General features: G+C 45.8%; 2 gene segments (V, D, J or C); both read left to right on the top strand.

The window, feature by feature from the left end:
* The first annotated feature begins 3,926 nt into the window (after positions 1–3,926).
* LOC119960998 lies at positions 3,927–4,487 on the top strand. The segment is given in 2 exon segments: positions 3,927–3,984; positions 4,111–4,487. Coding segments are annotated over 2 exon segments (435 nt in total).
* Positions 4,488–5,581: 1,094 nt separating this feature from the next.
* On the top strand, positions 5,582–24,195 carry LOC119960974. The segment is given in 5 exon segments: positions 5,582–5,669; positions 20,031–20,330; positions 20,530–20,841; positions 21,462–21,770; positions 23,804–24,195. Coding segments are annotated over 5 exon segments (1,356 nt in total).
* The last annotated feature ends 2,929 nt before the right edge of the window (positions 24,196–27,124 follow it).

The following is a 27,124-nucleotide window of genomic DNA, read 5'->3' as shown; positions in this document are numbered from 1 at the left end:
GAAATGCATGCTTGAAACTCTGCAGTCACTCTGGTGCAGGTACACCGACGATGCTGTTAGGGAGGCAGTTCTAGGCTTTTGAACCAGCGACAGCGATTATTCGGTGATATATTTCCAAGTTAGGATAGTGAATGATTTGGAGGGGAATTTCCAGGTGGTGATCTTACCATATATCAGCTGCCTTTTCCTTCTAGAAGGATATGGTCCTGGGTTCAGAAGGTGTTTCGAAAGGAGATTTGCTGCTTTCCTGCAGTGTATCTTGTGGATGGAACATTATTGCCATTATTCACCGGAGGTGGATGGAATGAGTGTTTGCACACGGAATGACAATAAAGCTTCTTTAGCCTGGATAGTGTCGAGCTTCTTGAATTTTGTTGGAGCTGCACCCAGCCAGGCAACTGGAGAGCATTCAATTACAGTCCTGGCTTATGCTTTGTAGATAGTGAACAGGCTTTGGGAGTCACAAGGTGAGTTGCTCACCGCAGACTTCCGAGACGTTATTCGGATCTTGTAGTCTCAGCATTTATATGGTCAGTCCAGTACAGCTTCTGGTCAATGGTAACCCCAGCGTATTGATGATAGGGGATTCAGCGATGACAATATCAGTGAATGTCAAGGAGCGATGGTTAGATTCTATTTTGCTGCAAATGGTCATTGTTTAGCAATTCTGTGGCGAATATCACCAATTGTCACAAGTCACAAAGTTAAATAATGATATTATTCAATTATCATCAACGCAACATAAAAAGTTCCATTCACCAATTATGATCCGCACTTTCTTTTACAAAATGTAAATACAATTCATTTAAGGGAGGTGGATTTGAGACCAGGAAGAGATCAGCCATGATGATTGAATGGCGGAGCAGGCTCGAAGGGCATGATTGACTATTTCTGCTCGTAATTCCTTTTTTGTATGTTTGACATAATCTATTGAGATTAAATTTAATTGAGATAGCATTGACCATTCGGTCACCAAGAAATCACATCTACACCGGAATTCAATGAGAAATAGAATTAAACCACACCGATGATTATGTGCAACTACCCAGCAGCCTCTGCGCTGTATTGGTCAGTAATCTCGTCATCGTCACACAGAATCTCCAGACTGGGGTGTGAGATGATTTTTAAAGTGCCGGTAGAAATAAAAATGCCTTTACTTAATGTGACGTTAATGAATCTTTACTTCCCAATTTGTTATTACACTGTTTTGGAAAGTAATTCAACATTTACAGCTGTCCACTGAGTTTCACAGTATTTCTGTTTTCACATTAATATGTTTTTTGTCTGGTGCCTTCATTAATTTGGGTAGGGACATCTGGAGTGACATATTGTACACGAAATTTACCACATGTTCCAAATATTACAACCGTCCTCCACAATGTAATCACGTTCTCGCTTTCTGTCTTTGAGATGAAGATTCACCACCAGCAGAGAAGAATCACCAGCACCGCAGGAATATCTCCAGTGTCCTCTTAGTGACGTCCAGCTCGTTATTTCCCGATAGTCTGGGGAGGGAATTCACCCAGAAAGGCTTCAGCCACCGAATGTATCAGGCGATACAAATTATAAAGGACCAACTTTAATTTGTGAAATCATCAAGCGCAAAACTGAGAATGTAGAACAGCATCTTTCAGGGACATCTATCCATCCATCCATCAACCCCATTCACTGATCCCTCAATCACAATATTCGGGCATACAACTAACACTCATCTCTACATCAAACCAGTGATCCCTTTATATTTTGGGTGGATGATGATGCAGTATTAATGTTATTGGGCCAGTAATAAAAATACCCGGGTACAAATTCCACCATAGTCGGAAGGGGAATTTGATTCCACTTAATAAATCTGGAATATATATTACATGAAATCCGCTCTGTTTCACCAATGAAGGAAATCTGTCATCCCTCCCCGGCTTCACCTACATCAGGCTCCAGTCGGACAGCAACATTTCTGACTCTTCCGTTCATTCTGAACTGGCAAAGCAAACCACTCAGTTCAAGAGTAATTAGGGGCAGGGTATTGTATTAAGTCCCACAATCCATGAAAGCATATAGGGGGAAAACATGAATATACATGTTGGTCTGTTACAAATGGACCCTCTGTCTGATAGTCTGATTGTATTTCTATCCGTCATCACAATGTTATGAGATGTGGGAGAGATCCTCCAGCGGGACATTGCTGCTAAGAGGGGCTACAAATCCTTTCCATAGAGATGGGCACAGTACAAATAGGTTCACAATTTAAAACATAAAATGATCTCCAGTACTGTTGCTGGGTAGATTTGTTTATAAATAGTTCTCATTGACAATGTTAAGAGTTTGAAGTTGGCTTGCAGCCAAGCGGTCAGTACTGAGCCAACAGATCTTTGAAAAACAAATCCAGATGCTTCCTGTAAACAACATTGAACATTCGAGCCTCCCTGACTGCAGGCGGCTGGATTGCTGCCAAATACTGTGTGGGGCAGATTAGCCTGAATATGAATGGATTAAATGGGATTGATCCATTCAAACATTAAATGTTTTAGTCGCACATGAACTAAACGTTTTAAATGGTGTTCCATCTAAATAAATATATTCAGTGAATGTTCTGTTCACTCTTAGATTAAACATGATCGGAAAATAGTACATTGACTAGTGCTATTTAATTTATATAAGTTCCGAGTAAAGGTCACTCTAGTTATGAAAGTCCGTTTGTGAATAACCTAATGAAGTGAGAGTGAATGGTGTTGATGGGCCCAATCCGCAAGCCCAATAAGATGAGGGGAATTGCAAAAAATATAAGTTTAAATTTTTAAAAAATCATAAAAGTGCTCAAAACCCGGCGGAATTCCTGGAATATTCTCCGAGTTGTTGACCTCATTTAAACGGAGGCGTCTCTTATACCTGATTAGCACCGTGTTGTGTATAGTTTAATTTGTGCTGTCCCATTATTTAACAGTCCCTCTCATTGCTGCCAATAAGTGGAGAAATTACCAGTTCATGACCTGCTTCAATGGAAGATAAAACATTTATTCCTGTGATATTGTGTAATATGCTGTAAAGTCCTGATATCCTGTGTTCCCAACACCAGTGAATGTTAGACAGCCGGTGGTCAGTAAAATTAGCGGCAATGATTTAGATGCTGAAGGATAACTTTGCTGATCGCCGTGTCCGTTCTGATTCATTAACTTATCTGTCAAAAGCTGGTGTGAATTTTATGTTTCTCTGTCAACTCACTGCTGAATTATAAGGCAAGCGGCTTATTTTACCTCGAATGTTCACCGGACTGTCTGAGGCTCAGGGACAGTTCGAGAAATGTAAAGAGAGACATTGTATAATGTGAGGAGTTTCTTCTTGTCGACAGACCCACATTGTACAGTGATGGCCATCCGCACTGCAAATGTAATCACGTCATTCATTCCCTCATTTAGTTACATTTCGTCTGATAAATTATACTTTATTGTTGTAATGGGATAGAGTCCCGGAGTGTTGCAAATCTGAGTGACAGACGATTTATTCTCTGATAATGTAATTTAATCTGTTTATGTTCATCCCTTTATATTGGAGTGTAGAAATAAAGAGACTTAATATATAATGGAATTCGATTTTACTTAGAGATGTTCAAATATAATTTTCCATTCGGATGAGGATAGACATTACAATGAATCTATTCAGCCAAACAAATATACCGATACCGATCTAATGTAATTTTAAAATAATATCCTATACTAAATCTCCGAGTCCATTCTGTTGAGGGGGGGGGGGGGGGGGGGGTGAAAGGTGGGACGTGGATCCAGGCGCCGCCTCCACCAGGGAATCAACAGGCGGCGCCTGGAAAGCCGCCCCCTTCTGCCGGGTATTTAAATGCCGCTCACTGGGACCCGAATCCAACAGTCCGGGAGCTGGTTTGTTCACTGAGTTCCTGACACAACCATTTCCCCCAAATGACCAGAAGGATGAGGTGGGCCATTTCTCTCAGTTTGTTGCTGACTTTCTTATCCCGTGAGTAGTTTTTATTGTCCAAGTCTCTCACTGTTACTGTCTCAGTGTTAGTCTCTCTGGAATGTTCCAGAGTCACCAATCATTTCACCAGCATTAATCCTCGGGCTTTTTGATATATTTTTACAGGTGTCCAGTCGGATGTTGTGTTGACTCAGCCGGAGGCAGAGACCGGGCGTCCCGGAGGCTCCCTGACACTGACCTGTAAAACCAGCGGCTTCGATCTCGGCAGCTACAGCATGAGCTGGGTCCGCCAGGTTCCCGGACAGGGGCTGGAGTGGCTGCTTTACTACTATAGTTCATCAGACAACAGCTACGCCCCAGCCATTAAAGATCGATTCACTGCGTCCAAAGACACTTCAAACAATATCTTCTCTTTGGCCATGAGGAGTCTGAAGACCGAAGACACCGCCATCTATTACTGTGCAAGATACCACAGCGAGAGGAACCAGGGCTGGACCCGCACAAGAACAGCTCGAGAGGAAATTCAACAACTTGCACCTTAATCTGAAGGTCAGTACTTGATCCAAATGTAATATAAATGTCAGTGATCAGAGTCAAAGCACACGCTGCTTCTTACATAACTAACACAGAGAAAATTAAACTGTAAAACTTAACAAACCAATCGATCTAATAGGATGAGCTTTTGTCTGTTTATATTTACTGTTCACAGTTTCAGCAATTAGAGACTTGCCTATATCCTGGTTTTATTATTTCTGATACTTGGAGAAAGTGTATGTACATTGGGTTTTATAAACTGCTGTCAAATTATAAATTGGATCAGAACTAAACGTGTATTTGAAGTGAATATTGAGCGGCAGGATTGAACAGAGAGTGAGTGCAGTTTTTGTGCGGGTGTCTGTCACTGTGACTACAGTGGGTCACAGTGCTGTGCACAGCGACATCCTCATACAAAAACCTCAGTGAAAGAGCTTGTTCAAATTGGTGATCAGGGCCACAGCAGGATTTTCAACTTAAATGAGGCTTAAATAAAACACAATATTAGTTTATAAAAAGGTATAAAAATCTTCCACTTTATCTCTGTTGACCGACACACTATATCTGCACAGAGGGTTTAAAAGTGTTCTGGTCCTCTTTATAAATGTAATGACCAGGACAAGCTGAAATAACTCACCCATTCGCTCTTGGAAGAGACAGAGTTAGTTTTTGAGGGAGCAGTGAATTTAAATCTCTGTATTTTAGTCAACAGTCTGCCGCAGTATTTGACACGCTGTGTCTCACTGTGACAACTGGGGCACAGCAGTTACTGTCAATACAAAAAGCCCCTCAGCACTAATTAACTGAGGCTGCCTCAGTGTTCGCTTTTACAATCCAACTTTATTTACAGTGATGTATTACTGTCCAGCACTGACAAAATGATAAGAATTAATATGGAAATTTGGTGGTCGTTATTTAGTCACAGTTGGTGTTTTCAATAGCATTTCCATGTCTGAAATATAAAACATTCAGTCATTTATGAAGCGATAACGGTATCCACAAATATTCATATAATTTCCTGAAAATTAATCGTGAATTTTCTTTGCCGTTGGTTTGTGAATATTTAAAATAATGGTGGATTTCTGTCTATTTTGTGCAGGTGCGGTTATTGTATGGAGCAGCCCAGGGAATGTAACACTGTGACGCCATGGACTACTGGGGACAAGGCACCATGGTGACGGTGACTGCAGGTAAGAACCATTCCGTCATTTACCAACTGTTTTACTTGAGTATTTGTTTTATATTTTTCTGCATTTTCAAAATCCATTCGTTCACTGAAATGTGTTTTGGTGGATCATGTATTGCGATGTTGTTGCAATGTTTCATTTGATTCTGCTGAAAGGGGGATATAGAATCCCGCGGTTTCTTGACAGAAAGATGCTGCTGAGGGATTCAGTCCCTGTTTGCTGTGATTTGATGTTTATTTGCTGAGGATACTGAGTGGCGGGGTTAGTTTAAATACAGAACGTGTGTTTTTACGATGTTTAATCTCGGTTCTATCTATTCTAATGTCTGCAGTTTGTACCGTCTTCTGCACAAGTGTTTGAGATCTAACCCAATATTAACAAAATGTGCTAAAGTTTCTCCATTATCTTATTGAATATGATCCGCTTACTGACAATGCTGATGTTATTATTCCATTTTTGTGCTTCGTTTAATTCTTCATTCATTTGATGACATGCGGATTTGGTGCATTCTAGTTTGAGATTTTCTTGCAATGTTTCATTTGATTCTGTTGAAAGGGGTTGTAGAACTCAGCTGCTTCTCTATGGTGTTTCACTCCTTCGGTGATGTGTTTTGGTGTTTTTCTGCTGAGGAATGTTTTTGGGTGACTTTGAATCGGAAGATTTGTGAAACGGTTTGGCGTGTCAGTATTGTTTCAACTCGGTGACGCTGAGCGGTTACACGGTTTGTGATTGAATGCAGAGTATACGTGTTGGAAACTGCTTGGTGCAGGCTTGTAGGCAGAGAACAGGGAGGCTGTTTCTGCATCTTGAAAAAAAAAGTGAAAATTGCAGATTAAACTAAGCCACGTTTTACGACAAAGCATTTCCGAGCACAGGTTGTTGCTGCAATCACAGCTTGCCGTTTGTGCAATGTTTCATCTCCGTGGCATCTGATGGTTGCAGCTTTTACCATCTCCTGCAAACATTAAAAGCATTTAAATGTGTTTGAAAAATGACTCAATATGAAAAAATTGGTAAAGTTCCAATAATTCTTTGTTGTTAATATTCCAGCTCCTCACAATGCTATTGCTGTTATTCCACATTTCTGTTTAGTTTAATAATTCAATGGCGACGAGCTGCTTTGCTGGATATTGATATTTTCTTGCAATATTAAGTTTGATCCAGTTCGATGTAGAATTGAGCTGCTTCTCCATAAACGAGTTTCAGTCCTTCATTGATATGATTTCGTGTTTTGTTCTTCTGAGGAAATTGTGTATCTGGGTGACTTCAAATTATTAAGATTGGTAAAACGGTTCAGCGTTTCTGCATTGTTTCTGCATTGTTTAAACTCGGTGACACTGAGCGGCTACACGTTTTCTGGTTGAATGCAAACAGTCTAGGCGTTTGAAAATGCTTGAAGGGCGATTGTCGGGAGAAAACAGCCAGGTTTAAGAAAATAATCTAATAAAGATATATTGATGCATTTTGTAATTTTAACTGATGCTTCCAGATTAAACGAAATTGTGACTGAAACGCCCATGCAGAACATAGTAACAATTATATTATTCAAACAATTGCAATGCGGTGATACAATTCCATATTAACCAAAGGTTATTTTATATTAATATAATTCATCATTAATCACCTTTAACAATCCTGCTGTGTTCCGCACGAGGTTAACATGACCGGACAGGTTTCTAGGCTGGAAATACTTTGTAATTCCAGTTATTCTATTATTTCTGTGGCGCTGCAACCATATTATCCCTTCACTGTAATGCGTAGTTGGATAGCGAGGTAATTATCGCTAATCTAACCTGAAACCGTTTTCTGAGATGTGGAAGTCGCTGCCAATCAAGGAATTGTTCCGATGATTTTATTTATATTATAGGAAAGTTCAGATTGCGTATGGCATTAGATTGAAAAGTAAAAGCTTGAATGTCAAACCGATTTATTTATTTACAAAAGGTTAACAGTACCTTTGCATTTTATAATGACATCCTGTCTCCCACGGCTGTGCTCGACACACGATAGAATTATAGGAAGAACAGATGATAGGAAAGAAGGAATGATTATATCTCAGCTTTAGGCTTAAATTTTATTAAATGCTAAATTCAACAACAAATTATCCACTCCACTTGCTCATAATGGGTCAGTTTTGCAAATGATTTGAATAAATATTACTGAGCTGTTCTCGTTATATTCATTACTTTCTGAGAATAGATGGAGTTTATGATTTATCAATGTGTTCAGAAAGGCGCATATTTTACACATTTGTAGGTCGAATAGAGCAATTGGAGTAAAAAATAAAATAAAATGTGAATAGAGTCAAGTAAATGTTAAGATGTTTCCATCAAGTAAGTTGGAGTTTATTGTTCAACATTATTTGATTGTCAGGTTGTTTTAATTAAATCCCAATTATTTCACAAAGCTCTGGGTAAAAACAAATGGGAGATTATTGAATACTATTTTTACTATATTTATTATTATAGTACGGATAATCGAATAAAGAATTAGCTGACAATTAACAGTAACTTACAGTACAATATCAGTGAGAATTAATTCAGCATAAATGACCTCCTACAATTGAGTTGTATCCTGGCGTGCAATATCTCAAATGTTTTAGAGAATTTTAATAATATCTGAAATTAATTTAGGAAACAATACATTTCTTTACACTGCTGTGTGCAGCTAAATTATTTTGCTGATTACATTCTTTTGCCCTGATTCTTTTTCTGATTACATTTAATTGTGATTTTAGATCATATCAGTGGGTAATGTGAATGTTTCCTGGTTTGTTTAATTATTGCCCTGTCACTGAGTCACTGTTCCGTCATTAATCTACCCTGAATCTGTATATTTAATCTGCTCATTTTCAGCAAAACTACTTTTTGCCCAATTATCGAGTTTTGAGATAGAGAGAAATAGTTAAAAACCGAATGCAGTTTTGAAATTAATGTCAGTTTAATTTCAAATAAGTCACTAAATTATTGTTGTCGGAAGTTGACCATTGATCAATTAGAATCAAACAGTTTCATGAAACTGACAGATTGAACAGATCTATCTGCTGGAACTCGATTGTTGTCATTTGTGTCTGTTCAGTTTCTGTGCGTGCGGTCACTGTGCTGGGACCAGGAATCTTCCTGACTGGTTGTAAATCTTCTGCTTCATTTTCCAGTATTTCAGGGAGTACAATTTGATCAAGTCCTTCAATAGAACTTTTATATGTGTGGAATGTGGAAATTATACTTGATGTTTGACTAGGCGACTCAGAAAGGGGATTCCAAACCCAGATTGTGACAGTCAGAAAGAATTCAGCAACGCCAGACAGGCTGGAGAAGGAGATTTGGTTGATTTTTAAGCAGTGATATATCGGTCTTGGGAATTTTCGATTCGGCAATGCAGAGAGCGATTTATTGGGTTACATTCCGTGCTATGGCAGTCCTTGATCTATTTAATGGGTCAGTGCAGCGGAGAAATCCCTTTGCATTTTATTTTTAATCCTATCCTAGGACTCTGGAGGCGCTGGCAAGGCCAGATTGTATTATATATGCCTAAGGGTTCTTGGGAAAGTTTTGATGTGAAGCATCCTTGAACAGCTGCAGTCCATGTGGTGGAGGTATATCTGCAATATTGCTAGGGAGGGAGGTCCAGAATTTTGACTTGGCGACAGTGAAGGATTGGCAGTATACTTCCGAATCAGGATGGTGAGTGTCTTGGAAGGGAACTTGCAGGTTTTGGTGCACCCATACATTGATACAAACACATACATACTCTCGCTCTCTTACACACATTCTCTCACATCCTCACACAAACTCATTCTCTCACACACATAATCACAATACTTCTTTCAAACATACACACTGTGCCTCACACGCAATCACACACTCACAATCTCATTCTCAGACACACTGTGATGATCTGTCACTCACACGCTCTCTCACTCACACACGCTCTATCTCACACGCACTCTCTTTCACCAAATCTCTGACACACCTTGCCTCTCTCTCTCTCACACTCTCAGACACACAGACCGTCTCTCTCCCTCACATACAAGCATAATCGCTCTTCAAATGTAGCATTTTTTCTTTCAGGCTCTCTCTCACACACATTCCCTCTTATACACACAGACACAATATCTCAGACGCACACAAACTCGTCAACATATTATTATCCTCTCGCTCTCACGCACTCTCACACGTGCACCCTGGCACATGCCCTCTCTCTCTCTCTCTCATGGACACGGTCTCATTCTCTCTATGACACACAATCTATCTCTCTCTTTCAGGCATGCAGTATCTCACACTCTCTCTCACACATTCGCTCTCTCTCTGACACACACACTCTCTCAGATGCACATTCTTTCTCTCACACACTCCCTCTCTATGGCAGACACACTATCTCAGACACACAGATCTCTCTCTCCCACACACAGTCTCACATCCATAATCGCTCTTCAAACATAATCATTCCTTCTTTCACACACATAATCTCAATACTACATACTACAGTACATACTACAGTATCTCTCTCCCTTTCTCTCACACACACTTCCACAGACACTCACACGCAACCTGTCACACACATACATTCTCTCACCTGCTCTCTCTCAGGCACACTGTGTCACGTGTCTCTCTCACCCACAATCTCTCTCTTTCGCACATGCACACTCTCATACACAAACACACACATACTCACACAAACACTTATTTCTCTCGTGAGCACCGGGTGCTCCGGCTTCCTCCCACAGTCCAAAGATGTGCAGGTTAGGTGGATTGGCCATGCTAAATTGCCCTTAGTGTCCAAAATTGCCCTTAGTGTTGGGTGGGGTTACTGGGTTCTGGGGATAGAGTAGAGTTGTTGACCTTGGGTAGGGTGCTCTTTCCAAGAGCCGGTGCAGACACGATGGGCTGAATGGCCTCCTTCTGCACTGTAAATACTATGTAAATACTCCATCACACGTTCTCAGAAACACACAAACGCGCCCCCACATTCTGTCTCTTTCTGACACACCCTCACTCACACACCCTCACTCACACACCCTCACTCACACCCCTCACTTACATCCCCACCCTCACTCACACACCCTCACTCACTCACACCCCTCACTCACACATCCTCACTCACACACCCTCACTCACTCCCACACCCTCACTCGCTCACACACCCTCACTCACACAGCCTCATTCACTCACACACCCTCACTCAATCACACCCTCACTCACTCACGCACCCTCACTCACTCACACACCCTCACTCACACACCTTCACTCACTCACACCCCTCACTCACACACCCTCACTCACACACCCTCCCTCACTCACATCCCTCACTGACCCACTCACCCTCACTCATCCACCCTCACTCACACATCCTCACTCACACACACTCACTCACACGTCCTCGATCACACACCCTTACTCACTCACACCCCTCACTCACACACCCTCCTCACTCACACACCCTCATTCACACACCCTCACTCACACACCCTCACTCACACATCCTCACTCACTCACACCCCTCACTCACACCCCCACCCTCACTCTCACACCCTCACTCACTTACACCCCTCACTCACACCCCCACCCTCACTCACACACCCTCACTCACACACCCTCACTCACTCACACCTCTCACTGACCCACCCACCCTCACTCATCCACCCTCACTCACACACGCTCACTCACTCACACCCCTCACTCACACACCCTCACTCATCCACACTCACTCACACCCCTCACTCACACACCCTCACTCACTCACACCCCTCACTCACACACCCTCACTCACTCACACCCCTCACTCACACACCCTCACTCACTCACACCCCTCACTGACCCACCCACCCTCAGTCATCCACCCTCACTCACACATCCTCACTCACACATACTGACTCACACATCCTCACTCACACACACTCACTCGGACGCACTCACAACACTTCCTGAATCCCTCTCACTCACCTACTCTCCCTCGCCCACTCTCACTCACTCACACAGTTTCACTCACACACACTCGCTCACATACCATCACTCACTCAAACAGCATCACTCACTATAACACCCTCACTCACCATCTCTCTCACTCACTTATTGACTCACACTTGCTAGCCCAACCTAAATTGCTCACTCTCATTCACCCCACTCATCCACACACCCTCACTCCACCTTAGCCACAGACACTGATTCACTCACCCACCCTCACACACTCACACTCATTCACGTACCCTCACTAACCCACCCACCCTCACTTACCTACGCTCAGTCACACACCCTCACACACTCACCCTCATTCACTTACCCTCACTCATCCACCCTCATGTACTCACGCTCAGTCACACACCCTCACACACTCACCCTCATTCACTTACGCTCACCCACCCATGCTCACTCACCCTCACTCACACTGTCCTCACTTCCTCACCCCCAATCATTCACCCACCCACCCTCACTCTCCTCATTCAGTAACTTACCCTCACTCAGTCACCCACACTCACTAACACACTCACACACCCACTTTCACTCACCCACTCTCATTCACTCAACCTCACTGACGCCCACAATCACTCACCTCACTCACTCACTCTCTCACTCACACTCACCTCCCTCAGTAAACTACCCTAACTCAGCCCCACTCACTCAACATAACACCCACCATCACTCCCCCATCCTCTCGCATTTGCCCACCCTGACTCACTACCCTCACTCACACAGCCTCACTCACACAGCCTCACTCACACAGCCTCACTCACACAGCCTCATTCACACACCCTCACTCACCCACCCTCACTCACACCCCCTCACTCACACACCCTCACTCACACACCCTTACTCACACACTCTCACTCACACACCCTCACTCACACACCCTCACTCACACAGCCTCACTCACATACCCTCACTCACACAGCTTCACTCACACACCCTCACTCACACACTCTCACTCACACACCCTCACTCACACAGCCTCACTCACACACCCTCACTCACACAGCCTCACTCACACACCCTCACTCACACACCCTCACCCACACACCCTCACTCACACAGCCTCACTCACACAGCCTGACTCACACACCCTCACTCACACAGCCTCATTCACACAGCCTCACTCACACAGCCTCACTCACACAGCCTCACTCACAGCCTCACTCACTATCCTCACTCACACAGCCTCACTCACAAAGCCTCACCCACACACCCTCACTCACACACCCTCACTCACACAGCCTCACTCACACAGCCTCACTCACACAGCCTCACTCACAGCCTCACTCACTATCCTCACTCACACAGCCTCACTCACACAGCCTCACTCACACACCCTCACTCACACAGTCTCACTCACACAGCCTCACTCACACACCCTCACTCACACAGCCTTACTCACACAGTCTCACTCACACACCCTCACTCACACACCCTCACTCACACACCCTCACTCACACACCCTCACTCACACACCCTCACTCACCCAGCCTCCCTCACACAGCCTCACCCACACACCCTCCCTCACACACCCTCACTCACACACCCTCACTCACACACCCTCACTCACACGCCCTCACTCACACACCCTCACTCACACAGCCTCACCCACACACCCTCACTCACACACCCTCACTCACACAGTCTCACTCACACAGTCCCACTCACACAGCCTCACTCACACAGCCTCACTCACACACCCTCACTCACACAGCATCACACAAACAGCCTCACTCGCACATCCTCACTCACACATCCTCACTCACACACCCTCACTCACACAGCCTCACTCACACAGCCTCACTCACACACACTCACTTTCAGACCCTCACTCACACAGCCTCACTCACACAGCCTCACTCACACAGCCTCACTCACACACCCTCACTCACACAGCCTCACTCACACACCCTCACTCACACACCTTCACTCACACACCCTCACTCACACACCCTCACTCACACAGCCTCACACACCCACCCTCAGTCAGACAGACTCACTCACACACCCTCACTCACACACCCTCACTCACACACCCTCACTCACACAGCCTCACCCACACAGCCTCACTCACACAGCCTCACTCACACACCCTCACTCACACACCCTCACTCACACAGCCTCACTCACACAGCCTCACTCACACAGCCTCAATCACACACCCTCACTCACACACCCTCACTCACACAGCCTCACTCACACAGCCTCACTCACACAGCCTCACTCACACACCCTCACACACACACGCTCACTCACACAGCCTCACTCACACAGCCTCACTCACCCAGCCTTCCTCACACAGCCTCACCCACACAGCCTCACTCACACACGCTCACTCACACACCCTCACTCACACAGCCTCACTCACACACCCTCACTCACACACCCTCACTCACACACCCTCACTCACACAGCATCTCACACACAGCCTCACTCACACAGCCTCACTCACACAGCCTCACTCACACAGCCACACTCACACACCCTCACTCACACACCCTCACTCACACAGCCTCACTCACACACCCTCACTCACACACCCTCACTCACACACACTCACTCACACAGCCTCACTCACACACCCTCACTCACACACCATCTCTTACACAGCCTCACTCACACAGCCTCACTCACATAGCCTCACTCACACAGCCTCACTCACACACCCTCACTCACACAGCCTCACTCGCACACCCTCACTCACACACACTCACTCACACAGCCTCACTCACACACCCTCACTCACACACCATCTCTTACACAGCCTCATTCACACAGCCTCACTCACACAGCCTCACTCACACAGCCTCACTCACACACCCTCACTCACACAGCCTCACTCACACAGCCTCACTCATACAGTCTCCCTCACAAGGCGTCTCTCACCCACCATTTCCCATGCCACCCTTATTTACACACACTCATGCACCCACACTTTTTCACCTGCTCTCAGTCACCGTCACTTACACACACTCACTTACCATCACACACACACCCTCATTAACTCACTCACCATCACTCACCCAACCTCATTAAATCACCCTCTCTCCCTCTCTCACCCTTACTCACTCATGCGCCCACTCTCATTCACTCCCTCATTCTCACCCATCCACACTTATTCTCTCATTCACCCTTACTCACTCAAACATTATCACATACGCTCCCTCACTCACCCACACTCATGCTCCACCGCTCATACGCCCTCACTCACCCATGTTCACCCACTAATTCTGTTACAAACCTCGTTCACAGCCACACTCATACAGCCTTAACCATCCTTACTTATTCACTCTCACTCATTCACCCTCACGCATTGACCTTCACTCATTCACCCTCCCCATTCACTCACCCGCAGTCACCAATCCTGCCTCACCCACCCTCACCCACTCACCTTCACCACACAACTTCACTCACAAACTCACCCTCCAGGCCTCACTCACCCATCCTCACTTATTTTCCACCTCTCACTCACTGTCCCTCACCCATCATGACTCACTCACCCTCAGTGACACACCCTCACCCAATTACCCTCACTCAGTCAACCCCCCCCCCATTCTCTCCCACTCATCCACACTCTCATATCCTCAATCACCCAACTCACTCACCCACACTCACTCCCCTACCCTCACTCAGTTACTCACTCACCCGCACTCACTCTCCTACCCTCACTCAGTTACTCACTCACACACACTCACTCTCCTACCCTCACTCAGTTATCCACTCACCCGCACTCACTCTCCCACCCTCACTCAGTTACTCACTCACCCGCACTCACTCTCCCACCCTCACTCAGTTACTCACTCACCCGCACTCACTCTCCTACCCTCACTCAGTTACTCACTCACCCGCACTCACTCTCCCACCCTCACTCAGTTACTCACTCACCCGCACTCACTCTCCTGCCCTCACTCAGTTACTCACTCACCCGCACTCACTCTCCTACCTTCACTCAGTTACTGAGTCACCCGCAGTCACTCTCCTCCCCTCACTCAGTTACGCACTCACCCACACTGACTCTCCTACCCTCACTCAGTTACCCACTCACCTGCAGTTACTCTCCTACCCTCACTCAGTTACTCACTCACCCGCACTCACTCTCCTACCCTCACTCAGTTACTCGCTCACTCTCTTCATTCTCTCTTATTCACGGTCCCTAAATCAGCGAGGGAATGACTGGAACGAGAGAGAAAGAGAGAATTAGGGCGAGACATGATCACGAGAGGTGCCCAGATATGTCTGTTGGCCCGGGATTGGGGAGAGCCGGGGGATAGTTCAGAGAGTCGGGAGAAAGCGCCTGAGCCGGGAGAAAGCGCTGGAACCGAGAGAAAGAACAAGAAGGCAGGGAAAGGGCAGGAAAGGGGGTGGTGGCAGTGGCGTGCAGAGGGGGGGGGGGGGCGACGGTGCGTTGGCCCCGGGCAACCATTGGATGGGGGCATCAATCAGAGGCTATTGCTCTCCCCAATGTCACGCAGATGCCTAAATTTTTCCACCTGAATTTAACAAATTGTTTTGCTAAGGTGGGGGCGTCACAATCAAATCCAGTGACTACCGACATGTACCTTGTGTCAGGGTGAGGTGACTGAGCTCCCAGACTCCCCCGCGGTGGGGAAACCGCTCTATCTGCCACGCGGGCGGGCGGCCCGGGACTGCGCATGTCCAAGGGAGGGGGAGCTCCTCACATGCAGGGAAAGGTCCCGCCCCCTGATCTGCGTGCTGAGATGTTAACCAATGAAAAAAGATTGAGGACTGGAGGGACTGTGGTTCTCCACCCAATCAGAGCGCGGGCTTTGTGTGAGTGATAATTGAGCTTTCACACCGAAGGAATCTTCCTCCTGTCTCCAACATCTGTGAGTAAAACACTTTCTTTTCTCCCCCTTTCCATTTCTTTATTCATTCTGACCATCAATTGGTCATTTGCAGCAACTGAAGGGAAAGGAAGTGAATCCAGGGAGGGTTCAGACTCTGGAAAGCTTGGCCCAGGTCTCTCTCTTAAAAATATTGACATCCTTTGCTCCCTCAGTTTGACACATGAAATGAAATGAAAATCGCTTATTGTCAGGGGCTGTTTAGCACAGGGCTACATTGCTGGCTTTGAAAGCAGACCAAGGCAAGCCAGCAGCACGATTCGATTCCTGTAACAGTTACCCCAAACAGGCGCTGGAATGTGGCGAATGCGGAATGTGACAATAAGCAATTTTCATTTCATTTTTTTTTAAATTTAGATTACCCAATTATTTTTTCCAATTAAGGGGCAATTTAGCGTGTCCAATCCACCTACTCTGCACATTTTTGGGTTGTGGGGGCGAAATCCACGCAGACACGGGGAGAATGTGCAAACTCCACACGGACAGTGACCCAGAGCCGGGATCGAACCTGGGACCTCAGCGCCGTGAGGCGGTTGTGCTAACCACTAGGCCACCGTGCTGCCCTGATTTTCATTTCATAAGTAGGCTTCAAATGAAGTTACTGTGAAAAGCCCCTAGTATTGACCAGGACACGGGGGTAACTCCCCTGCTCTTCTTCAAAATAGTGGCTGTGGGATCTTCAACATCCACCTAATAGGGACAGACAGAGCCTCAGTTTAACAACTTATTTAAAAGAAGGCTGTTCTGACAGTGCAGCACTCCCTCAGTTCTGAGTGTGATTAGGGATTCAGTCATTCACCCCAACTGCTGACACACCAGCGAGTTCACTCTGGGGAGAGGCTGTTCACCTGCTCTGTGTGTGGGAAGAGATTCTCTCAATTCTCTAATTCTCTCAATTAGGCAGCTCGGTAGCATGGTGGTTCGCATAAATGCTTCACAGCTCCAGGGTCCCAGGTTCGATTCCCAGCTGGGTCACTGTCTGTGTGGAGTCTGCACGTCCTCCCCGTATGTGCATGGGTTTCCTCCGGGTGCTCCGGTTTCCTCCCACAGTCCAAAGATGTGCGGGTTAGGTGGATTGGCCATGCTAAATTGTCCATAGTGTCCTAAAAAGTAAGGTTGGGGGTTACGGGTATAGGGTGGATACGTGGGTTTGAGTGGGGTGATCATTGCTCCGCACAATATTGAGGGCCGAAGGGCCTGTTCTGTGCTGCACTGTTCTATCTATAACCAACCTGCTGACACACCAGAGAGTTCACTCCGGGAAGAGGCCGTTCACCTGCAGTGTGTGTGGGAGGGGATTCACTCAGCCATCCATCCTGCTGAGACATCAGTGAGTTCATACAGGTGAGAAGCCATTGACCTGCCCTCTGTGTGGTGAGGGATTTAGTCATTCGTCCCAACTGCAGGGTAGCACGGTGGCCTAGTGGTTAGCACAACTGCCTCACGGCGCTGAGGTCCCAGGTTCGAATCCCGGCCCTGGGTCACTGTCTGTGTGGAGTTTGCACATTCTCCCCGTGTCTGTGTGGGTTTCGCCCCCACAACCCAAAAATGTGCAGAGTAGGTGGATTGGCCACACTAAATTGCCCCTTAATTGGAAAAAATAATTGGGTAATCTAAATTTTAAAAAAAAATTCATCCCAACTGCTGAGACACCAGCGAGTTCACACTGGGGAGAGACCATTCACTGCTCTCTGCACGCAGCGGTTTAGAACATCCTCTACACTGAAATGAAAATCACTTATTGTCACAAGTAGGCTTCACTGAAGTTACTGTGAAAAGCCCCTAGTCGCCACATTCCAGCGCCTGTTTAGGAGGCTGGTACGGGAAGTTATATTCAAAAAGTTTTCCTTTCTCATAATATTTCTCAGTATATTAGGCCTTATACTTGAGTCTTTGGGGCACACAATCAAGATTTGCCCCGGGCATCACCAGACCTCTGCACGCCACTGGGTGGTGGGGAGGAGGGGGGCAAGCACAGAGATGTGGGAGCCAGGGGAGAGATTCTGCGGAAAGCTCAGGGAGCCGTCGCAAAGGACAGAGAGCGGGAAGAAAGCGGAGAGAGCAGGGGAAAGGTGCCGAGAGCCGGTGGAAGGTGCAGAGAGCTGAGAGAATTGCAGTGATCGGGAAGAAACTCTGCAAAGAGTGGGCGATAAGCGGTAAGATTCCGCGCATAATAATAGCAAAAAACTGAAAGAACCGCGGAAAGCACCAGGAACCGGGGCAAACTCCAAAGAACGGGAAAAGTGAAGAGCGCACGGACAAAGCAGAACGAGATGGAGGAAAGTGCGGAGAGACAAAGGAAAAGGCAGAGATGTCAGGGAAAGCCGGAGAGCCGTCTAAAAGAGCAGACAGCTGAAAGAAAGTGAAGGGAGCAGGTGAAAGGTGCAGAGATCCAGCGGAATGGCAGAGAGATGGAGGAACGGACAGAGAGCGCGGGGCGGGGTGCGAGGGATTGCAGACAGCCCGGTCTCAGTGACAGGCGGAATGCTGTTGATTGTGACGTACACAGCTCAGTTAGCTGGACTGTGACGTACACAGCTCAATTAGCTGGATTGTGACGTACACTGCTCAATTAGCTGGATTGTGACGTACACAGCTCAGTTAGCTGGATTGTGATGTACACAGCTCAGTTAGCTGGATTATGACGTACACAGCTCAGTTAGCTGGACGGCTGGTTCGTGATGAAGAGCGATCCCAGCAGCGCGGGTTCAATTCCTGTACCGGCTGAGGTTATTCATAGAATTGAATTTTACATAGAATTTACAGTGCAGAAGGAGGCTATTCGGCCCATCGAGTCTGCACCGGCTCTTGGAAAGAGCATCCTACCCAAGGTCAACACCTCTACCCTATACCCATAACCCAGTAACCCTACCCAACAACTAAGGGCAATTTTGGACACTAAGGGCAATTTATCATGGCCAATCCACCTAACCTGCACATCTTTGGACTGTGGGAGGAAACCAGAGGACCCGGAGGAAACCCACACAGACACGGGGAAGATGTGCAGTGACCCAAGCCGGAATCGAACCTGGGACCCTGGAGCTGTGAAGCGATTGTGCTATCCATAATGCTACCGTGCTGCCCATAAAGACCCCTATTCTCAACCTTGCCCCTGGCCTGAGGTGTGGTGGCCCTCGGGTTAAATCACCACCACCAGTCAGCTCTCAAAAGGAGAGGGCAGTCTCCGGGACTATGGCGGGGTTTACATTTTGGAGAACATGATGGCTGAAATAATGGGAAAAATCATCCGCTCTTCGCTTTCAATCCAATGAAATTTACATCATTCTGATTACATCAAAATGCTGTTTTTTGCCAGGTGATATGGACTGAGAAAAATAGGTAAGTTTCCAATAAGGGGCCAAACAGGTGGTGATTCTCAAATGATAGAACTAATAGAAGCTGAGATGTGGACGGAGCATTTATTGGGAAAGTGTTGGAATAAACGCATCATTCTCGTGAATTTTAGAAATGTTTGGTTGCTTAATAAATACAATCCCAGAGTCTAACTTGTTGAATGGGTCATTCTCTCCCAGCGACACCGTCTCCGCCCACTCTCTACAGCCTGGTCTCCTCCTGTCAGCAACACAACACCGACGGCTCCGTGACCTTCGGCTGTTTGGCGATGGACTACACCCCAGAAATCACCAGCCTTACCTGGAAGAAAGATGGGCAGCCGATCACCACTGGAGTTAAGAAATACCCGTCAGTGAGAAACAAGAAGGGAACCTACACCCTGAGCAGCCAGTTAACCATCACCGAGTCAGAGGGGGAATGCAGCAAAATCAGCTGTGAGGTTCGACACAGCAGCTCAGACAAGAGCATTGGAATGACATGTAAGTGCTGTGGAATTTGTGAGAAACAGACGCTTTGATTACTTTATTTAAATCTTTGGTCATAACACATTGATGGTTCTCTTCACAGTTCTGACTCCTGCGAGAAATAGTGACAACAGAGAAACTGTTAAAATATAATTAAACATTTTATTCGTCACAACATCTTCTTCATGACATGTCTAATTTGTGTTTCTTGAAGGTCCTCCACCTGACATCCATCCAAATGTTCTCCTCACCGTGAGTTCCAATGAAGAAATCACAAGACAGAAATTTGCAACCATGGTCTGTTCAATCAACGATTTCAGTCCAAAGTCACTGACGGTGAAGTGGCTGAAGAATGGACAAGCCATGGGTTCAGGAATTGTCACCTCTCCCGCCTGTGAAGTGAACGGGAACTTCTCGGCGAGCAGTAGGCTGACAGTCTCCGCTGGGGAATGGTTCAGCAAAGCGGTCTATACCTGCCAGGTCACTCATCAAGGGCTCACCCAAAGTCACAACGTCACCGCGTCTGGTAAGAGACCAAAACAGAGGAAACAATAAATCATCCTGCACAGTAATTTACTGAAGTTAGTGCAAAGCACAGAATAACTTCTAATTTACAGCCATGTAGTTTGTGTTTCATTCTGATGTGAGAGATGCATTAGGATTGCTCACCATTCAGGATTTGATCAGTATAGATATAAATGTTTCCCTCTCACCTGAAGTAATTTAGGGAGTGAGGTGGATTTGATATCAGCTTTATCCCGAGACAGCTGATTAAATTGCAGAGGCAATGGCTGTCTGGAACCCTTTACTGAAACCAGCTCGGGACGAAGATTTTGGAAAGTTCATTCAAGATATTTATCAAGCAGCCTTCCATATTAGGGTTCTGAGATCAGGAATAGAATATTTGTATTGGGAATGCTGCAATACTGATTCATTAGAATGGTTTCGAGGCTGACTGTATTTCACAATGAGAATAGTTTTCACAACCCAAACTGGTTTTCCATTGTGTATAGAAGATTTAAAGGCGATTATTAGAGGTTGTTATTTCGAAGTTGATTTATTCCCATTGAGTGAGTGAAGGCTGAATCCTGCTGTCCTGATTCTGAAGATGAAACTTGGGTTGATTTCCATTTTTTTAATTCACAGATCCTTCCGTTTGCACTGATGCCTCAGTAACAATACTGCCACCACCAATAGAACAGGTCTTGCTGGAGGCGACTGTAACCTTAACCTGCGTCATTTCGAATGGTCCTTATGGAGTCAACGTGTCCTGGAGCGAAGCGAAGAAGCCGCTGAAATCAGAGATTGCCGACCAGCCTGGGGCAGATACTGAGAGCGTGCTCAGCAAATTAAACATCTCGACACAAGCCTGGCTGAGTGGGGCTGTGTTTGACTGTGTGGCGAGCCATCAGGACCTGCCAACTCCTTTAAGAATTTCAATCCACAAAAAAATAGGTGAGCGGTGAGACTGAAGCAATAAGTGAGCCATTGTGTCTACTTCCAGTGTCAGTGCAGCGGTCAGTATTTAGCATTCAGGGTATTTATGGTCCATTCTGATTGGTAATTCCACTAACTAAATACTATGGGCGTTTAGAGTTTAAGGGGGAATTTGATATGCAGATGAATGAACAATGAAACCCAACAGTGATATTGGATTTAGATGGAGCAAGACCATAGACCGCAAGACTTAGGAGCAGATGTAGGTCTTTGGGCCCATCAACAGCGGCCCAGCCTTCAGTGAGATCCTGACTGATCTGATGTGATAATCTTCAACTCCTCTTTCCTGCCTTATCCCCATATCCCTTGACATATTTACTGATTTAAAATGTTTCTCTCTCAACCTTGAACCTACTGAACAACCCAGAATCTACAGCCCCCTGCGTTAAATAATTCCACAGCTTCACTGCCCTCTGAGAGAGGAAATTCCTTCTCATCTCTGTCTTAAATAGGCGAACACTCACTTTGCAATTATGCACTCTGCTCCAAGACCCTCCCACAGGGGAAAACAACCTCTCAGCGTTTATCCTAATAAGCTCCCTGAGAATTTTTCATGTCTCAATTAGGTCGCCTTTATTCCTCTAAACTCCAATAAGTACAGCCCAGCCTACTTAACCTCGCCCCATAAGAAAATCCCTCCATACTCGGGATCAACCACGTGATCTTTCTCCGGACTGCCTTCGATACCAATCTGTCTTCCTTAGATATGGGCACCAAAACTATTCAAAGTATATCAGGTCTTGTCTAACTAATTCCTTGTATAGTTTTAGCTAGACTTCTCCATGTTTATATTCTATTCCCTTTGAAATAAATGTCAACATTCAATTTGTCTCCATATTACCTGCAGAACTTGCTTTTTGTGGTTTCTGCACGAGGAACCCCAATTCCCCCGTTACTTAAGCTTTCTACATCTAAAACATATTCCGTTATGTTCTTCCTCCTACCGAAGTTTCAAACCTCACATTTTCCTACATTATATTCCATCTGCCAAGTTTTTGCTCGGTAACTTACGCTGTCTCTGTTCCTCTGTGGATTTTCTGTAATCGTCACCACTTGCCTTTCTACTTATTTTTCTCATCTATAAACATGGGAAACGTACATACATTTATTAAACACAGTTTTGAAATTCATGTATATTACATCTATTGACCCCCCCTCCCCCCCCCCCCCCCTCCCTCCCTCCCCCCTCCCTCCTCCCTCTCCCCTCCTCCCATCCTTCTCGTTATCACCTCGAATAAGGGCGCTAAATTTGTCAAGCGATGATTTCCCCTTCACGAAGCCGGGCTGACTGCTGATCATATTGAGTATTTCTAAATGTTCAGCTTTTGGATCCGTTATAATGGACTCGAACCGTTTTCCACTGACATATGTTAAGGTCCCTGGCCTGTATTTACCTGTTTTTGACTCCCTCCCCTTTTGAATAAGGGTGTCACATTGGCAGTTTTCCAATCCTCTTGAGGTAAGGTGGGAGGAGCCTGGTTTGGAGTTTAGACACCAGCACAGAACAGTTGGGCCGAATGGCCTGTTTCCCTGCTGTACATTTTCTGAAACTTACGAATCCAATATCCGTAAATTCTCAGGGAAAAGGATTGTGTCAGGGCAGCACGGTGGCCTAGTGGTTAGCATAACCGCCTCACGGCGCTGAGGTCCCAGGTTCGATCCCGGCTCTAGGTCACTGTCCGTGTGGAGTTTGCACGTTCTCCCCGTGTCTGCGTGGGTTTCGCCCCCACAACCCAAAAATGTGCAGAGTAGGTGGATTGGCCGCGCTAAATTGCCCCTTAATTGGAAAAAATAATTGGCTAATCTAAATTTATTTTAAAAAAAGGATTGTGTCCACCTCTGCTCCGAGCTGGGAACCCGGACAGATGCCAAAGTGGAAAATGGAAACCTTTAAAATCCAACACAAAACACATTTCTCCCACATCTAACCCGCGGTTCAATTGTCTCCGGAATTCCCCATTGTATTGACATTTATTGTACATTTTCTGCAGATCCCAATCCGCGGGAACCGTCCGTCTCTGTCCTCCTGCCCTCGGCTGAAGACGTCTCCGCTCAGAGATTCGTCTCCCTCAGCTGCTTAGTGAGAGGTTTCTCCCCCCGAGAGATCTTCGTCAAGTGGACCGTCAATGACAAGCCGGTGAATCCCGGGAACTACAAGAACACCGAGGTGATGGCGGAGAACGGCAATAGCTCCTTCTTCATGTACAGCCTGTTATCCATTGCAGCGGAGGAGTGGGCCAGCGGCGCTTCTTACTCCTGTGTGGTGGGACATGAAGCCATCCCCTTGAAGATCATCAACAGAACGGTTGATAAATCCAGCGGTAAACCCAGTTTTGTGAACATTTCCCTCGCTCTGATGGACACCGTTAATTCATGTCAATGAGAATTTATTGGTTATATTTTGAACTAAAATAAAAATAATAAAGATTATTTTCCTCCAATTGTGATTTAAATACACAGCCGCTTAATTAATGGAGCTTCCGCTTTGCTGATATTAGATGTGTTCAATGAGACCCGGATTTCTACAGGTCTCGGCACCAAGTCTGATACAACCAGTGCTCCCAGCTCAGATACACCCTGGGTTAGAGACAGAGTAAAACTCATTCATTCCAGGATTCATCAAAATATCTTCATTGACTTTCCTCCCGCTGAGGAGAAATCGGATCATTCCCCATTTCAGACAAACAAACACATCACATTTAGATCTCGGTGTTCCTGCTTTTCTCATTGTCCACCCCTTTAAAATTAATGTCACCTTTAAATTGCTGTAACACACCCACTGGGAACTGAATTGAGGATCACACAGAAACATGGACCAACAATGCCCAGTCAATGAGAGGGCAAAGTGAAATTGTTAATCCACTATACCCGCACTTCCCCAACAGAGAGAGGGGGAGGGGCATTAGTTAGTCCACTGTAACCCACTTCCCCAACAAAGAGAGGAAGAGGGGCATTACTTAATGCACTGTACCCCCACTTCCCAGGCAAAGAGAGGGGTAGGGGCATTAGTTAACACAGTGTACCCCCACTACCCAGGCAAAGAGAGGGGTAGGGGCATTAGTTAACACACTGTACCTCAATTTCCCCAGGAAAGAGAGGGGGAGGGGCATTAGTTAACACACTGTACCCTCACTTCCCCAACAAAGAGACGGTGGGGGCTGAGTTAATCCACTGTGCACCCTCTTCCAACAATGAGTGGAGCGGCATTATTTAATCCACTATACCCACACTTCCCCAACAAAGAGAGGTAAGGGGCAATGTTGACCCATTTTACCTCCACTTTCCCGACCAAAAGAGGAGGAAGGTGATGAGTGAACTCTCTGTATCTCCACCTCCAGCAGGGAGAACCCAAAGGGAATTTGCTGAGCTGACCAGAGAGAGGGAGATTATTAACTCAATACTTCCCAGTCCCCAAGCAGGGAGTTTGGAAGTAAACGGTTCTCTAGACTAAGAACTCAGTTACTGACATTACAAGGCGGCATGTAGCTTACTGGCTGAAGGCTTTAAAAGACCATCATGATAAAGATGTTCTTAAAGTATCTATTTATGCAACAGCATTTTTAACACCCTTGTTCCTCTTATCCGTATGCTGAGACCGATTCCCCAGAATCCAAATCCAGACTGGTGATTGAATTCTCGCTGGGTTTTCACTGTTCTCTCCTGAGGCAATTCCTTGTATTTTTGCATTAGGACACCTGATGTCAACTTGCAACTCACAGAAAACACATTTATATGCAGAAAGTTCAACATATTCTACAACGGTACCAATAATACCCACAACTGGCAAAGCTACAGGCAGCTGATACAAATATGGGAAGTTGTGTGTGGAGGCTGAGGAGATAAGCGAGATACTAAATGAATACTTTTCGTCAGTATTCACTCAAGAAAAAGATAATATTGTGGAGGAGAATGCTGAGACCCAGGCTATTAGAATAGATGGCATTGAGGTGCGTAGGGAAGAAGTGTTGGCAATTCTGGACAAGGTGAAAATAGATAAGTCCCCGGGGCCGGATGGGATTTATCCTAGGATTCTCTGGGAAGCCAGGGAAGAGATTGCTGAGCCTTTGGCTTTGATTTTTAGGTCATCATTGGCTACAGGAATAGTGCCAGAGGACTGGAGGATAGCAAATGTGGTCCCTTTGTTCAAGAAGGGGAGTAGAGATAACCCCGGTAACTATAGGCCGGTGAGCCTAACGTCTGTGGTGGGTAAAGTCTTGGAGAGGATTATAAAAGATACGATTTATAATCATTTGGATAGGAATAATATGATTAGGGATAGTCAGCATGGTTTTGTGAAGGGTAGGTCATGCCTCACAAACCTTATCGAGTTCTTTGAGAAGGTGACTGAACAGGTAGACGAGGGTAGAGCAGTTGATGTGGTGTATATGGATTTCAGTAAAGCGTTTGATAAGGTTCCCCACGGTCGGCTATTGCAGAAAATACGGAGGCTGGGGATTGAGGGTGATTTAGAGATGTGGATCAGAAATTGGCTAGTTGAAAGAAGACAGAGAGTGGTAGTTGATGGGAAATGTTCAGAATGGAGTTCAGTTACGAGTGGCGTACCACAAGGATCTGTTCTGGGGCCGTTGCTGTTTGTCATTTTTATAAATGACCTAGAGGAGGGCGCAGAAGGATGGGTGAGTAAATTTGCAGACGACACTAAAGTCGGTGGAGTTGTAGACAGTGCGGAAGGATGTTGCAGGTTACAGAGGGACATAGATAAGCTGCAGAGCTGGGCTGAGAGGTGGCAAATGGAGTTTAATGTGGAGAAGTGTGAGGTGATTCACTTTGGAAAGAATAACAGGAATGCGGAATATTTGGCTAATGGTAAAATTCTTGGTAGTGTGGATGAGCAGAGGGATCTCGGTGTCCATGTACATAGATCCCTGAAAGTTGCCACCCAGGTTGATAGGGTTGTGAAGAAGGCCTATGGTGTGTTGGCCTTTATTGGTAGAGGGATTGAGTTCCGGAGCCATGAGGTCATGATGCAGCTGTACCAAACTCTGGTACGGCCGCATTTGGAGTATTGCGTACAGTTCTGGTCGCCTCATTATAGGAAGGACGTGGAAGCTTTGGAACGGGTGCAGAGGAGATTTACCAGGATGTTGCCTGGTATGGAGGGAAAATCTTATGAGGAAAGGCTGATGGACTTGAGGTTGTTTTCGTTAGAGAGAAGAAGGTTAAGAGGTGACTTAATAGAGGCATACAAAATGATCAGAGGGTTAGATAGGGTGGACAGCGAGAGCCTTCTCCCGCGGATGGAGGTGGCTAGCACGAGGGGACATAGCCTTAAATTGAGGGGCAATAGATAT

The sequence above is a fragment of the Scyliorhinus canicula genome, unplaced genomic scaffold (genome assembly GCF_902713615.1).
Source record: "Scyliorhinus canicula unplaced genomic scaffold, sScyCan1.1, whole genome shotgun sequence".
Taxonomy (NCBI): domain Eukaryota; kingdom Metazoa; phylum Chordata; class Chondrichthyes; order Carcharhiniformes; family Scyliorhinidae; genus Scyliorhinus; species Scyliorhinus canicula.
This window is presented reverse-complemented; position numbering and strand designations above follow the sequence as displayed.